The sequence below is a fragment of the Anopheles ziemanni genome, chromosome 3, assembly GCF_943734765.1.
Source record: "Anopheles ziemanni chromosome 3, idAnoZiCoDA_A2_x.2, whole genome shotgun sequence".
Classification (NCBI taxonomy): Eukaryota; Metazoa; Arthropoda; class Insecta; order Diptera; family Culicidae; genus Anopheles; species Anopheles ziemanni.
Window position 1 is genome coordinate 92,364,826 of NC_080706.1, and position 16,964 is coordinate 92,381,789.

Sequence of the window (16,964 nt, forward strand, 5' to 3'; positions counted from 1 at the left end):
GGGGAAAACTATGGAGGGACTATTTTCTTTCCAACCACCGAAAGCGAAAAAGGCGAAAGGTGAAAGTCAAATTTGTTTACTGACACTTTAAGTTATGGAGAGAACCCTGCTTTCCTTCTTTTTCTGGAACAAATAAAACGCGTACGATGTGTTTAAGAGAACTGGGCGCTCGTCATCAAAGAAAATTTATTATTTTGAGAGGGTCAGGAAAAAAACACAATAAGTGGAAAAATTTCTTTTCACTGGAAATAAATGCCGCGCGCGATGGTCCAAAAAATCGATCCTAACATGGTTTCGATTTTCCGATCGAAAAATAGACAAAACGGCGGCTTCCGAAAAGTGGCAATCCATCGAGCTCCAATCCGTTTGAAATCCGACACCGTCTCCGTTTCGATTCCACGGGATTCCGGGAACGAAGATTCCCACCACGGAAAGGCGCTTCGGCGTGTGGGACCATCTTGGAGAAATGCTTTTAATTAGATTCGGAACTCGAACACGAAAGGCGAAACGCCGTTTCATCGATTGTTGGAAAAGTTGGGGACAAACATTTCGAATTCCTTGCGCTTCTCTGGCGTTGGTTGTTTTTTTGTCTGTTACTCTTACTTCTTCGGCGCAAGAACCTTTAAGAAATGCCATCTTCAACTGGTGGGGACATATTTTACAAATTAGAATTCGATTAACCTTCAAGGCTGGCAACAAATTCTTCCCGGCTTGTCGTTTGCCTTTCGTTTTCTCCGTTTCCTTCGCTAGCTTCCCGTCTTTTACTTTTTGTCGATAGCTCCAGAAGAAAATCTTCAGACACATTTTTCCTACCGCACGGACATTCCCATGTGGGCCACGCATTTGCATGTGTGACGCGATGATATACAGTGACCGGCAGGGAAAAGTGCCCACTTCGAATTTTGTTGATTTTCGCTCAATATTTTTTTCTCAACCCAACTAAATATACTGCAAGTATTTTTCGTAAATTGTTTAACATATTTCATATAAGATCCACTAATGAGTAAGCGAAAACAAACATATTTTGATTTCGAGAAAAAAATAATAAAAAAAAGTATCTAAAAAAACAGTGACATGGAAAAGTGCCCACTTTGAAATTTCGAGTTTTGCATAAACTTTTCCATTGAGGGTCAACCAATTTATTGTGTTTTAATATTTTTTAGGTTTGTTAGCACCATTTCTGATGTTTATACATGTATGATCACGTGTTTAATTCATGTTTGGTTGTTGATATACAATTTGTTAATATCAGGTTTTAGTATCTAATTAATTTAAGTGTTTCAAGAAATTATATTGCATAAAATATGTTTTATGACACTCATTTACATTAAAGTAATTCACTCAAAGCACGAAATCCACAAGGCAGCGGTAGGAAAAATCACAATGAAATTTTAAACGTAGGCGGATCGCCCTGGTAGGGGAGACATGTGCAAAACAGATGCACGCATGGACACTAAGATCATTCGTGAGATCAAAAAAATCCAAAAGTAACTGTCAGAGAGGTCATGGAAACACTTCACTCATCAGTTTTCGAAAGAACTATCCGTCGTCGGCTTGTTGCATACGGGTTACAGAGCAGACTTGCTAGGAGGCTTCTTTATATGAGCATGACCAATAAGGCCAAGCGTCTTAAGCTCGCTGAGGAACATGCTGCTATGCCTCTAGAGTACTGGAAAACGGTTCTGTGATGTAACCAATCAAAATTTGAACTTTTTAATCGAAGATGGCATGAACGTATACAGCGCAGATCGAAGGAGGCAATGCTGCAGGTTCGCCACATCCAGGGCACAGTATGCCATGAAGGAGGCAATATGGTGTTCTGGGGTTGTTTTTCGTCCGGTGGGGGGGGGAGGAGCCTTGGGAACATTAACGGTGTTAAAACTGCAGATTACAACATAAACATAAACATCCTGCAACAAAATCTGGAGATTTCACTGATCCTGACGGGCCTTGAAGAGAAGTACGTTTTTCAGCAGGACAACGACCCAAAACATACTGCCAAGAAGACGAAGGCTTTCTTCCGGTCTTGCCGTATAAAACTTTTGGAATGGCCTCCTCAGAGCCCGGATCTCAACCCGATTGAGAATTTGTGGGCAATTCTTGATTCCAGGGTGAACAAGACTGGTGTTTCAAACAAAAATCAATATTTTGAGGCTCTTTTGCGCGCTTGGGATGAATTAAATCCCGTACACCTTAAAAACCTAGTGCAGAGCATGCCAAAGCGCCTTGCACAAGTGCTAAAAGCTAAAGGAGGGCACATTAAATATTAAGATGTATTTATTATTATTTGTTTTTATGTATATTAATAAATAGCCTTAGTGGGCACTTTTCCATGTCACTGTTTTTTTAGATACTTTTTTTAATTATTTTTTTCTCGAAATCAAAATATGTTTGTTTTCGCTTACTCATTAGTGGATCTTATATGAAATATGTTAAACAATTTACGAAAAATACTTGCAGTATATTTAGTTGGGTTGAGAAAAAAATATTGAGCGAAAATCAACAAAATTCGAAGTGGGCACTTTTCCCTGCCGGTCACTGTATGGCCGCTCGGTTTTCCATCGTTTAACCGCCCGGTTTCCCGGTAGCCAAGGTGTCGGAAGGGCAATATTTTTCCTTTATGCACCCGGACGTTTTATTTCTTTTTATAACGCATACAACCCTATGGGGTAACCGTTTCTATGGGTACGGGCCGTTCGCTTGCTACCTTTTTCAATCAACCAAAGTCCGAGGACCGAAAAAATAGGTCAAGATCCTCAAATGAAACCATAAAGTCGCCGCGCACTGGAAGTATTGGGGAATATAAACGTTCCGCACATTGACTTGGAATTCTTCAAAATGTATGCAATTTTTATCACTTTATAGCCGACCCGACCCGAGGTAGGCAATTCGTCGCCATTTTGCCTGTCACCTTCCCGGATAGGTGTGTCATCATCAATGGAAAACGCGTGCTATAAAAAGGAATATGGGAAACAGAAGCCTAGCTAAACTTGGACCTCGAAGGTCACGTAAAGGCTACGGGGTTTTGAAGTGGTTTCTAGAGGGATCCTTTTTCTTTTCTCTCGCCGAAGGAGGAGTAATAAAAACGCGTATAATAAAACCACCCGAAACTTTCTTCCGACCAGAAAGGAATGTAGTAAAAGAAACAAACTTGCGCTTAAAGCCCCAAACTTTTGCAAAAACCTTTTGGGTTGGCATTGTTTTTCTTCCGGGCAGCAATTTCGGGTGGATGATCCATCCCTGGGGAGACATTGGTTTAAACGGGAAACCTCCAGGCCTCCTTGCTGGAGGGTAATTTTAAACAAAGCGTTATTTATGAAGCCCTTGGAACGCTCGGCCATAAAGCACCGACCCTTGACGAGGTTGACTCCGGATTGTTTTGGGAAGCTGCTTGTGTTTGTTTGTGACTTCTCGGGAAGGCTTTTCTCGTTACGAAGGAAATTGGAATTCTTTCGTCAATGAACAGCTTGCCTTTTGCTAAGAATATAATTCTGAGAAGTCTATTTAAAAAAAAGAAAAAGCGCCATTGATAAGAACGATACTGACCCGCTTCCGGTCACTTTGAAATCACCGGAAAGGTAAAACTTCCCCACCCGACGTCAAAAAGGGGGTTCGATTGAAATCGAAAAAGGGGTAAAACGAGGCTTGGTTCGCGCGTCCGACGGGTGGAAAATTAATGGTTGACCATAAATTGTCACCTAACACCTTCCACACTCTTTCCCTCTCTCCCTGAACTCTTACCATGTCCAGCGATCCTGTTAACTTCGATGACAGCATAATTTACGGCCCGTCCAAAACAAACCGAACGCGGCAAGGGCAAGCGGCAAAGATCATCCCCGGGAAAACAGGCGCTTCGTCCACCGAGTCGGCCCCGGGAAGGTGTGTTTGGAAGAGAGAGAGTGAGAGACAGTGCGTAATTTATTGTTGGCCACAAGTGGGTTAAGTGTTTCGTAATCGTATAGCCCACGGCTTTTCCATTCGTTTTCGAAGGATCAGTCGCAGGATCTGTGTTGGGATGAGAATAAACAGATCGTCAGAGGGGGATTTAGTCCTGCCGGTGGAAAATCCCACACGGTGTGCTTCGAGTTTCACTCATTACTTGGTGGAAAATTGGATGACACGAATTAGCTCGAAGGCGCACTCTGTTTTCCATCAAAACCGAAAGGCGAAAGACAAACGGCTGCGGGCTCGGGCGTTCGGGGGAAAAGCTAATGAATTTACGGATAATATTTTCCTCCACCTCCTCCTCCTCCTCCCGTTTTATCGCTAGGACGTGGGAAAAAGGATGTAATGAATCCGGCTTCGATGGTTTCTAAACTATTCAAAGATATTCAAAATTTTCCATCACCACCGGGCGATGGTGATTGTAATCTTTTTCCTTGCCTTTAATGAGTTTTCCCTCGGCAACTCTCATTCGGTACCCGGAAAGAAGCCAGCATGCACGGGAAAACGGGAGGACAAAATTGGACACACTTACCTAAGCTGACGGAGTTGGAAAATTAGACAAATGGCTCGGACGTGACTTTTGGGCGAAAAATCAGTTTCCCTCCCTTGCTTCCCGGGAAAGGAAAATCCTTGGCCATGATTGCAATGCGTTTATTTTACGACCGCACTCACCCGTCACCCGCCCGGGGGTCCATTTTCCTTCCTCGGAAGCTTATCGGATCGCTCGCTGGCTCGCTAAAAATCGCTATCCGGGCCATTTCGGGCCAATTATCCGCATATCCGTCCGTTATCTCGCATGTGCCAGTCGGACCGGACCGCAAATTTAGCATCCGGCCACCGCTGTCCACCAGGAACGGGGTGTATAAATTAGAGGATGTATACATAGCACCTCCTTGGACGGAGTGCTGTTGAATCAAGTCCAAGTATTCTCTCACTTTTCTCGGAGCGCCTTTTTTGTTTTTCGCTTTTCCAAACCACGAATTCATGGGAGGATAATCTTCCCAGATTGTTAAAACACCCTCACACACACACACACACACATACACTTGCAAGCACGCAAAAATTTGCCGTGGTAGGGGTCAAAAGGTCGGCCACATTGTTCAGTCATTATAATGCGAGCGTGATCCGAGCGTTTAGTTAACTAATTTCCATCCGACATCCAGCGCTCGGTGTTCCCGTCCTCACCACCCTTAACTGTGTGGTGGCTTATCTTTTATCGTTTCCACTGGCCATTTTCCAAGCCCCGGGCCGGATTTATCCCCCGCGAGCACACGACTCGAGCGTGACAAATGACAGGATATCCGTTCGGCTTGGCTTCCCTTCCCTCAGGGAAACTATGTTTATGCCGCTCGAGTTGGTTTGAGGGATTTCTTCTTCCCCTTCCTTGAAGCACTTTTAGAAGGATTTAGAGTATGTGTTTTGAAAGGAAAAGATAACAAATGTAAGAGTCTTCTCGACTGGAGAGATTCATCAAGTATCAAAATTCGTGACGTTATCGGACGCTGGAACTAATTTACGTTTTCCCCATTGAAGCGATACCCTCTTCATAAATTCCATTCAACAAAACCACAAAAGTGTCCTCAATGTGTGGCCACCTCAGTTGTGTGCGTGTTTTCATTGAATGGACAGTAATAAACAAGCTCTTCAGTGGCTTTTCAACATGTTACACAGCGTGTTGTTGTTCTTTTTACGCACCCAACCCCCAAAGGCTCCCGTAAAAGTTGCACAATCATTAAGAATAAAACAAACGATGTCATGAAATCAAGGCCCGGGACCCTGGACCATAAGTCCCCGATTTCCCGTTCAAATTATCCTTTGACATTTGGCCCGGAAAAACCCCAAGCGAAAGCGGACTGACCAGTCGAAATCGGGGCATGTCGTAACATCGGCTCGCTGTTGTTGGGTGATTTCCTAAACCCGTAATCGTAATCCTTGCCTACCGGGGGGTTGTGTGCCTCCATCCCCTCTCTCACACACACACTCTTCTCCAGGGGGGTGGTCACATTTGTTTCAGTTTTGCGTCCGTCTCGTTTCGCTTAATGGGAGCATGAAAAATTACTAGGCTCGGTTCCGCCTGCATGCCATTGTTTACATAACACGTTGCATAACGGTCCTGGGTCTAGGGCAGCAGGGGGGTGGGCTGAAAAATCGCCCAAAACCCAAACCATAAGACAAAGTGCGAGGAAAGCGTGTATCGTTTCGATGCGAATCGGAGGAGCCTTTTTCCTGAGCTTGCGATTGCACAATCATATCGTTGCGGGATTCGGAAAACCGGCCACCTCGAGGGGTGAGGATGGCATATAGAAGGGAGTTTTCCACAGTGGTTAGCCAGCCACGAACTATTTCCAACCGGTTGTGGTTGGTCACACCAAAAAAGAAATGGTTCTACGGTCGAGTCAAAGACTCGCCTTATGGTCTCGGTTTTGACCAAACGCACGAAAGGATTTACAACGGAGGGATTGTGGGGGTGTGTGTCAACCCCAAGCCAGTGATTTTCCTCGAAAGGCGGGACCAATCCCCTTTTCGCAGACAGCGGTTCCCTTCTGATCGGTTGGGAGTCATTTACAAATCATAAACACATGTCCCTGCACTTGTAAGCGCTAACTTACGACCGTCCGTCGACGTCGATTTCGGGTGGAAAACCCCCCTGAATTTGAGGGCACATCCGAAGGCACACACACACAACTGGCTGGTGGCAATTTAGTTGGAAATTTAAACACCAAAACCTCGGTACCGGTTCCCTCAAACCGCAGAGTTTTCTTCGGAAAGACAGGATTCTCTGATGGAGGAGGAAACGCCGACCCCGAGGATGCAGCGCAGATTTAGGAGCGACCGCAACCGGACAACTGCACGGACACACTAGTTTATCGGGCTTGGGGGACATAAAACCAACCAACTGTCCGAGTCCAACAACGGGCGAAAAGTTCGGACGGGAAGAAAGCTGCAGCGTAATAAAATTTTCACTACATTCACACCGAAAAGGACATCTGTTACGAAGGAGGTAATGGTGTTTGTACGGGATTGAACATGGCAGTTGGTGTTTTTCAGAAGGACATTATTTTCCACTGTGGAAAACAGTTCATAATTTCAATCGTGTACGGTTCTTGTCCAAAATTCAATTTACTTTTGAATTTCTCGATGCCGTATTTATCTTTTCAAAGTGTTTTTATATTTACAAAACCTTGCAAAAATCTGTTCACGACTTACCATCACTTTATTGCATCATTAATGCTTTCCAAATCGACACCGAGTGTTCCTGCCATAAACATTAATGATAACATCAATGCACGCTGCATTTACACGTTCTTAAATTGCCGGGAAAAAGAAATAAAGTTAAATCCATCCAAACCTTCTGTTCATCCCAACCCTAAGCCATAGGCACGATTAACCTCATTTGCAGTGTTTTGCCCGAAAAATGGCGACCCCGGCAATGCCCGACGCCAGCAACATCTTGACAAAGTTTCCCCTCTTTTTCCCGAATGTTTGAATGTTCCCTTTTTCGAATGCAGTTGCGGTGCAGTTCTGCAGATTGCAGCTGACAGTTGCATGAACACCCGAAACAACCTGCCCTCCTCGGAGACTCGACCGCTATCATTTCGCTGCAGTGGACGTTTTATTTGCCCGGGGAAAAACCCGAACCCGTGGGGTGAGGGGAAATTAATTTTTCCAACCCGTAAAGCTGTTTATGGTCCGTGCTTAACCTGCATTAATAATTCACCCGGGCCGCCTGATGACATTTACAAGGCTTCGTGGGTCGTATGGTGCGATACCTTTCGTGGTTGTTATTTTCGGCTTTTACTTTGCATTTTCCCATCCGCTACGAAATGGGTTCGATCTCCCTTCCCCTCACCTGCCGGGGGGAAACAATGGTTCCGAAATCTGCGACAAACTTAAAAATCATCAACAGCAGCGGTCGCTCTTTATTACCATCATATACATAAAATATCTGCCCTCGAGGACCTTCGGCAGGGAGCCGGTCGCTCGGACCGGGCAAATACAGGATTCATTGAAAATGGCAACCAATTTTTAATTTTCGTTCATCCAGAAAACGCCCCGTTGCCGGCGGGAATGAATAAGTAACAACACTTGTCCGACCGAATGAGGGTTCCGGCCAAGGACCTTCGGTATGAAGGATGGAACGCGGTGGTCTCCATCGTAACAAACCTGTTGGCCATCTGGAGACCCAGAAGGTTCAAACCTGGACCTCTGGAACCGTTGGTAAACGAGCAGGAATTATTCATGAACACTTCTCGAATGGTCGAGTCCAGCTAGGTCCATCGGGAGAGGATGGGGGGTTTTGGCCGAAAGAACGAGAGTCCTTGAAACAGATTTGAATGTTGCTACTGGGGAAGAAAAATCCTAAGCCCCGAGATTAGTTTCCTACTGTGCACACAAAACATGCGGAACTAAATCGAGACGGGAAAACAACACGTTAAAGGACCGAAACTAAACCCTTGCATGGCATGAGTGTTCGTAAACCACACTGTTCCGAAAACCTCTACAAAGGACTACACAGACTGGGAAGGACAATTGGACGTGGAGGGAGAGTAAATAAATTGTTTAAATAATGTAACTAATTTAATATGAAAATTAATGTCCATGGTGTAATTAAATTAAATGAAATTGCTTTTGTCCGCTTCCTCCGCCATTTCGGTCCGTTTCGAGTGAACACAAGTGAGCGTCCGTTAGGAGGGTGTTATGTTTTTGGTTTTGGTGTGTGCAAATTTAAGTTTGGGTTTAGATTCGGTCCACCAGGATGGGAAAACGTCCCCAAAGGCATTTGAACATACGTCGTTCCAAACAAAAAAATACTCGCAAGTCCACAACGACCTGACAATCAATGGTGTGTGCTGCATCGGTGCAGCGAAAGTGCATCCCATATGCAACCGGAGCTCGATGGAAAACCAGACTGAGAGTGAGGCAAGTTTTTTTCTTCGTTCCCCAAGTGTTTGTTTTCCACGTCCTGCGAAAGGACGTTCGCGCTCGTGAAACATTTCCTGTCAACGTTGGAAATGGCGTAATGGTTTCGAACGAGGACGATGCGAAGATGAGAGGACCTGGGCAGGAGAACGCACACTGCCACATTGCCTTGCACGATTGGCGAACGTTCTGAACCGAAAGGGGTTGCATGGTGTTTCAAAGAAAATGCAAAAAACGGACTCTTGACAAAAAGGTGCTGGTTCTGTGATTCGAATAATTTTCATTTCATTTTCCACCATCGAGGGTTCTGCATTGTGGTTGGTTCTTTCAATCCCTTTTTCCAATGTTCTCCATATTTTGCAGAACTATGGAAATGAATTTAAATTTTGGTTTTTAAATACATTTATTTGATAATTGAATAACAATTAAATTTGCTTATTATTAGTGAATAAGTAAATATAAATAGATTTCAATCATTGTTCTCTTTGATTTGTTTTTTTCCTTTTATCAAATGTGTGCATGTTATGAATAAAAAGTCTTTTATACTTTTCTTTCTTTTCTTTGTTTTATTTTATTATTCACTTTGCATAACATTTTATACAAAAACCAGCCATCATACTTACACAATGTTGCACATTATTCAAATTTTATTATCCATGTTTCAAACGCGATTTAACATCGCTCTTAGTATCTGCAAATGCGTTTAAATTATTGCTCTAATCCACGCGTCCACATCTTTGCCAACGGTCTCCGACTGAGCTCCGGGACGTCCCACTGTGCGAACGAATGCATTCGACTGCATTTGACTGCCCCACGCGCTCGAAGAATGCGGTTTTCGTCCGGCTCGTCCACCAGCTGCAAAATCGTACATCTTCTCCCTTCCCCTAGCGGCTCGCGCGGAATTGTTCTGGTGCAAGTTTTATTTCCTGTAATGAGCGAGTCGCACAATAAAATGCACCCGAGCGAGTGACAGGCTTTTCATTATTTTTCATACCACCGGTATGGAAACGCAGCGAACGCTCCCGGGCACGAGTTGCACCAGTTTTGAGCAGCTAGAGGGGGGTGGGGAGGGTAGTGAAAGGGGTACGGGAGGAAATTAAAACACGACGTACGACTATTGCCCACGATGAGGACAATTAACTGGCAGAGGGTAGGAGTCCGGGGGGGGGGGAGAAAACATTGGCCGCAAAAATGCAACCCAAGTCCTAGAGTTCCGTTGGTGAACTGATACCAGCCGTTCGACGAACCCTGGACCAGGTCCAACCATCGCAGGACCCTCGCTGGGTGCGCTGGAAAGGGGAACTAACATAGCTACCATTCGGTAGCAACAATTGGTCGCAACTTCCGGCGCGATGGCTGGTGGAAAACGGTTCCTTCCCGAGTCGTCGAGAGCGCCGGGTGGTAACATTTTTATTGCCTTCCGAATGGACGAAGAACCGGTGAAGGGGAGGGAAAACGGGAGCAAAATAGGAAGGAAAAAACTGTTTTACTGCCCTCAAAAACTGAATGAAGAAAAAATTGTAATAATTTACCCTCCGCAACCCCAATACCGAACCGAAACATCGACCGAACGAACGCAATCCCTCCTCGGGCGTCGTGGGTTTCCATAATGAACTCGGGGTATTAATTAAAAAAATATCTTATTAATTAACCGGCTTACCGGTGGACGAAAAATCTTGCCATGTACAGCGCGGGGAAAGGAAACGAATGGAAGAACAGCGGGTCCCAAAAATATGCCTATCAACAATAACGACCAGAACCAACCGCTATTCAAACCACCCTTTCGGTGAGTGCGGTGAAGGCTACTAAATAGGCAAGGACGAAAATAGGTTCGAATGGGTGTGTGTGTGTGCTTGACCGAATTTACGATTATGACACCCACAAAAACTGGAAACTCCTTCCCCTGGTCACCCTGGTCGGTGCATTCCAGCCCGCCCGGAAAGGATAATTAACTGCTGCACACTGTTGAAAGCAAACAATGGGTTGGTCCTAGAAGTAAGGATTCCGATTCAAGCCATTCAACCATACGTCCGAGAGGAAGGGGTTTTTTTGAACGTGAATGACGTCGAGCAGAGGCTTGTTGGTTTTAGGCGGCTTAAGATGTGGAGCTAAAGATAACGCAATCATTGTCGAACGAGAAAATGACTTTGCTATTCTTCGGCTTCAGCTGGGGAAGGAGGACAATAACATAAACAAGCACATAAAACATGGAAACGTTAACAAGCTCCCGAAAAGGATCTGTGTTGTGGCATAATATTTCTATTACAAAATTATTAAAACTAACTGGGTTTCCCTGCGCAGTGTCTCACAGAAGATAAGCAGGAGTTCCAAGTACCGACAACCGTAGCCATGGGGAGATCGACTTCGGCCTGACCCAAGTGCTGACCGGTCATGGTTTTTTCCGGGAGTATCTCCACTTGAAGGAGCTTCGACCGACCCCGTGGTGCCACTCCTGCTATCGGCGACGAGGCACTACGAGGCATGCATTGTTCCAGTGCCGAATGTTTCACGCCACACGCAACCGGTATCTGAGGGATGGCCGAGGCCTAGTGCTCGCACCGGAGGACCTGGTGCCGGCGATGTTGCGGGACAGCGAGACATGGGCCGGCATTAAGATCGCGGCGGGGGAGATCACCGGGGAGCTTGGTCGCTCATGGAAACGCGAGCAGGAAATCGCCGCGCGTGAAGAAGCTGCAGAGAGGGCAGTAGGCCGCGGACCCAGAGCGGGGTAGGTTGTAGGCTGCAAAAAGTCGCTGGAGCGCATATTACGGGGCATGAGCATAACACCATGCACCCAATAGTCTGTCGTTAAACAAATATGCTGGGTGAAGGCTATAATCACCAGAGTGCAGGCACAGTCAGGTCGAACTGACTTTGGGCAATCCCCCTCGTCCTGTAGTAATGCCATCCGGTTAGATCCAGGCGAGGAATCAGGGGCCAATAGACGTCGGGGGTTTTGGCCGGTAAAAATCCGGCACTAACCGTGGACCCTTGACAGGCGGGGACCGGTTGTCTATCGAAGATTTCCTCCTCATCCAAAAAAAAAAAAAAAAAAAAAAAAAAAAAAAAAAAAAAAAAAAAAAAAAAAAAAAAAAAAGTTCCAAGTACCGAACCGTACTATAACTGTTAAAATAAACTGTGCTAACTGATAGCCATAATCATCCTGCACGCACGCTACCCTTACGGCTCTCGGGGAACTGACTTTATCAACCCTCCTTTCTTAAGTCGTGAGTCGGCTTAATCCTTCTGAAGTTAGATGGCTTCCATCCACTACTGCCGAACCCTTCCCACCACAATGGCCGTACTTTGATTAATTACTGCATGAGACATCGGAATCTCCATCTTCTGGCCCGCTGCTATAATCCAATTACTTCCCAGCTTCCGACGCGTCCAGCTTTCCCGTTCCCCTGGCCTCTAAACTAAGCCTTTCGAAGGGTAAAGGGTAGGTTCTAGACATTCTGGATCGGATCCCCCGGTGAGCTCGAGGGAGGTTCCGTTCCATCAGTCCCATCGAGCGGATGCAGATGATGTCCTAACTGCGCCCATACATATTGCGTTCACAATCGCTCTCGATTTGTCCAACCGCTACCGAACGGGGATTTGGTTGGAAGAACCAAAGAGGGGCGTAATGAGAGGCGAGACCCTGCATCTGCATTGTCGTCAGGTGCCCGATTACTGTTACACCTCTGCCCTGCCATTGCGAAGCCTCAGAGTTCCTGATGAATTCTAGCCGCACGCCGCAGGAGGTCCAGAACTACGGGCTACTAGTTCGTCACTCACCTGCAACAATGCCGAATGCCCTAGCTACCAATTGCGAGAACGAACTACAAACGCACACACATACAGAACGGCTCGTAATAGCCACGGGATGCCCAGGAAAGGGTTCCAACCTATACAAAGGGTTAGCAGAGGAAAAGAAGGGGAAAGAGCAGAAGGGGTCAGAGCGCACCGCGGACCGCGAATGGCGTGGAAACGGCGGAATTTAAATTAATCAATTTGTATCCTGCCGTTTTATGGATGTTTTGAAAGAATTTCAAATTTAGATATTACCCCCACCGGACGGAGTTCCTCGCGCGCGGGTTCGTCCCGGTCGACGTGGTTACGGAAGAGAATTCCCGTCAGCACCACGAACAGGACCTACACACAGGCTTATATGCAAGAAGAAAGAGAGTGCGAGATACCGATGAAAGAGTTCAAAAGAACCACTTGGTTGTGAACCCGGAACCGGGTTCTTGACGTCCCGCGGAGTTCTGGCCACTTCCAACCGAGCTACTCGAGCAGTTCGTCGGTTTGCTCACACTCTCGCCATCAATGGAGCGAATCGCTTACGGTCTTTGTGTGTTTCCGCCTGACCTCCCGGATCTCCCGACCGGGACTGCTTGCTGATCGAGCATTTGGCTTCGCATCTCGCCTGTCATCGGATGATTATTTATTCGGAATAATCGTAGGGAAATGGCTTGCTGCGCCGCGCAACTGAAGCGGATGAAATATGTTCGGTGCGTATGATTTATACCTCCCCGCGTGGGGCCTCCGCCTCGGTCCTGGAGTCTTTCCCTCGGCGTGGTCCAACACGGTCCAGCCGGTGCCGATATTTATCCGTATGATCTCTGCCACCGTACAAGCCTTGTGCGCACGGTGCGATCATCTGGATTTTGGGAGATTTTGGAGAACTTCGCCCGGCCAACCGGAGCCCGGGTGCCGAAAGTGGGAAGAACTTGATTAAGCTACCAGGCGCGCTGAAAAGATGTAATTACGGCCTGCCGATGACCGCTCGTGACCGCCTGGCGAAGATCGAGACACCGAGATAGTGGTGGCCCCGTTCGCGGGCGACTTGTTGTGACACGCGGGAGACCTGTTTTTCGGGAGTTTAACAACAACGGTTTTTGTCCCGGCGGCGATGAGTTATGACCAGCGGAAGCCAAACCGGGCGGACAAGATGTGACATGGATATCGATGGAAGATCGATTCTGATCGCGGTTTGTTGAACGCTAGAATGGCCGGTTAGGTGTCAGAGAAGGTGGCGCGTCGTAAGGGCAACATAACACCAGGGAAGTGGGCACACACAGCGGGAACACATTTTTTGTGGGCTGATTAATCGGTAGTGTCTGAAACATCTCCTTACTTCCCTGCTTTTCGTTCCAGTGAGAGAAAGTTGTAACTATAACTGTTGTATATCAACCATAACACGGTTTTGTGTAAAATTTAAATAGGCACACGTGTCAAAGTCTTCCGTATTTCATTTTGAGTTTAATTTAAACAAACTCGAGATGCCAAACTTCAAAGTGTCTTAAAATCTTCACGCATGTTTAACTTCTCATTTTGCAAATTTGCATATTGCATAAGTTAAAGTATTTGATGTTCAATTTAATTTGGGAATTTGGCGGTTAGGGGGTTCCCATGTATTCCTATGCTAAAAAGCGTCGACATGCATCTCTAGCATTGTGGTGCCTAGACTACTCGAGATTTGTTTAATTGCGTTTCCGTTCGGGAGTTTTACATTATCTCATGATAGAGGCTTCATTGCTACATGGCTTCCCCGTTGGACCTTATCGCTGCGACGTGAACCTATGTTTTAATGATTTTTGCTCCCAGCTCGGAAGAGCCATCATTCCTGTAATGGTTCCATCTGCGCTTGAAATGTTTTGACCCAACGAATTAATAGGTCATGCTGTCGTTGGCGCTTAAGGCGTTGACAAGCCATAATCTATCAGGGAGGTTTCGCATAATCTTTCGATGGTGTCTTAATTGGAGGTCGCGTTGTGCAGCTTTCCGGTTCAAGCTTATCGCTATTACTCGACCTCCGATTCCTGTGACTCATTGGACCAACCACCAAGTCCCACTATCATCGCGTATTTTCCGTGTGCGATTGTACAGATCCCTCGAGACGTTGTTGTTATACTAAGACAGAGACAAACCTGGCATTAACGTATCAACATGCGTTTGCAAATCATTCGTACGTAGCAAGACTTTAAATCCATACGATCGAACCAACGCGTGGCTCAATCGTGTTTCAACTCTGAACGGGAGCGCACTCCAAAGGAATTGTTTCGTTGGCAACTTTTCGTCGCATCTCGTTAGCAGCTAAGGTTTTGGTGAGTATATTTTTTGACGACCATTACTAACAAAAAATGCTAACTCACAGAAGTACTTCATCCACAGGTGAAAATAAAGCAGCATGTTTTCGCAAACGATCGTGCTGTTTGCCTTGGTGGCATCGCTCGGTTGTATTGAATCAGCCCAGAATTTGATTAAAGATGGCAAAGCTGCTTCTTCCGACCCTCTGATTACAGCACCACTTGCAAATAAAACGGTATGTTTACGTTTACTCCTGACTAACCTCATCCTCAAGGTCATCCTCAATACACAATTGTACCTGATTTTGCTTTTCACAGACTTGTAACGGAGAGTGTGTCGTACATTATCTATGTAAGAACAACGAAATCGTAGATGATGGAACTAATATTATCGACATTCGTGTCGGTGAAGATCCGGAGGAGGAGTCAGAGTGTCCGCACTACCTTGAGACCTGCTGCGAGAAGAAAGAAGACATCGAGAAGCCACTGTCGGTTCTTACAACACCAACACCTCCAGTGCCATTTCCTGATAAGGCGATTCCGAAATGTGGTTACCGTAACATCAACGGTCTTGGTTTTCGCATTACTGGTAACGTGAACGGTGAATCGGAGTACGGTGAGTTCCCGTGGATGTTGGCGGTACTGCGCGAGGTGCGGGTAGCCGACAGCAGTAATAATATATACGAGTGTGGCGCGTCGCTGATTGCCCCGAACGTGGTCCTGACGGCGGCCCACTGTGTGTACAACAAGCAGAAGGATCAGCTGCTAATCCGTGCTGGCGAGTGGGACACTCAGACGCACAATGAGCTGTATGCGCACCAGGATCGGCGCGTTGCAGAGATCATCACGCACGAACAATTCAACAAAGCTTCGCTGGCTAACGACGTCGCCCTGCTGATCCTGACCGAACCGTTCCTACTGGCCGCGAACGTGCAGCCGATTTGTCTGCCACCGAAGGGATACTCGTTTGATCTGAGCAAGTGTTTCGCTTCCGGCTGGGGCAAGAACATCTTCGGCCAAGAGGGTAAATACCAGGTGATCCTTAAGAAGGTGGAGCTCCCGGTTGTCACCAACAATCAGTGTCAGGGTGCGCTCCGTAGAACCCGACTCGGTAGGCGGTTTCGACTGCATCCGAGCTTCATGTGCGCAGGAGGTGTCGCCGGCCAGGACACGTGCCGTGGAGACGGTGGATCGCCGCTCGTCTGCCCAATTGCTGAAGCGCCGGAGTACTACTATCAGGCCGGTATTGTAGCGTGGGGCATAGGCTGTGGTGAGGAAGGTATCCCCGGCGTGTATGGTAATGTGCAGTACTTCCGCGAATGGATTGACAAAACATTGGTGGATCGAAGTATTCTGACCAGTGACTACGTCTATACACCTTAACCGAAATGACTGTGAGCTGATAAGGTCTTTTTGGAGAGTAGGCATCTTTAAAGGAGCACACAGCATACAGCTCCGCAACAAATTGTAATTAGTGGTAATAAAATGTCTTTCAGAAAGTGATCCTGAAATCCAGGAACTAAAGATACAATTATACATATTGTATTGAATATATCAATTTAAACAAAACGACACTGCTCCAAAACGGTAGAAGATACCGTCGAGAAGGATTAGTTGATTTCAATACCAGAACGACGCTTGGAAGATTATCCACAATAATCCGTACAACGTCCAGCCATCTGAAGTCGGCATGTTAACATCACAGATTAACAATGATTACAATAATCAGAATTGTAATTACACGTAAAAATCTAGGCCTAGAATTCAGAGAAGAAAGGAAGACCATAAGGTTCAACAAATAAAAAGGTTCTTTAATACAGAATGAACAATGATTATTTTAAATTTAGTAGAAAACAACGCGTTACTTCAAAGGCAGGGACATCTACTGGACTTGGATCTTTAACAGATTTCCACATTCCGCTCGAAGTTGACATCTTCTCCCCGATGTTTCCACCCATTTTTAGCGCAGCATCAAACATCACCTTTCTGCGCGCGGCATGTTTTGACCCGACGAATTAATTCGTC

General features: G+C 46.1%; 1 protein-coding gene across 1 annotated transcript; it reads left to right on the top strand.

The window, feature by feature from the left end:
* Positions 1–15,040: 15,040 nt before the first annotated feature.
* LOC131286485 (phenoloxidase-activating factor 2-like) lies at positions 15,041–16,322 on the top strand. Its single transcript, XM_058315446.1, has 2 exons — positions 15,041–15,175; positions 15,258–16,322. Exons 1-2 carry the CDS (start codon positions 15,041–15,043, stop codon positions 16,320–16,322), a joined length of 1,200 nt encoding a protein of 399 aa, XP_058171429.1.
* The last annotated feature ends 642 nt before the right edge of the window (positions 16,323–16,964 follow it).

What these genes read in the sequence shown, in the direction of transcription:
- LOC131286485 (XM_058315446.1), top strand. Translation starts at nt 15,041, where the DNA reads ATGTTTTCGCAAACGATCGTGCTGTTTGCCTTGGTGGCATCGCTCGGT. An exon ending in CACCACTTGCAAATAAAACG is followed by an intron (nt 15,176 to 15,257) that starts GTATGTTTACGT and finishes TGCTTTTCACAG; the next exon opens with ACTTGTAACGGAGAGTGTGT.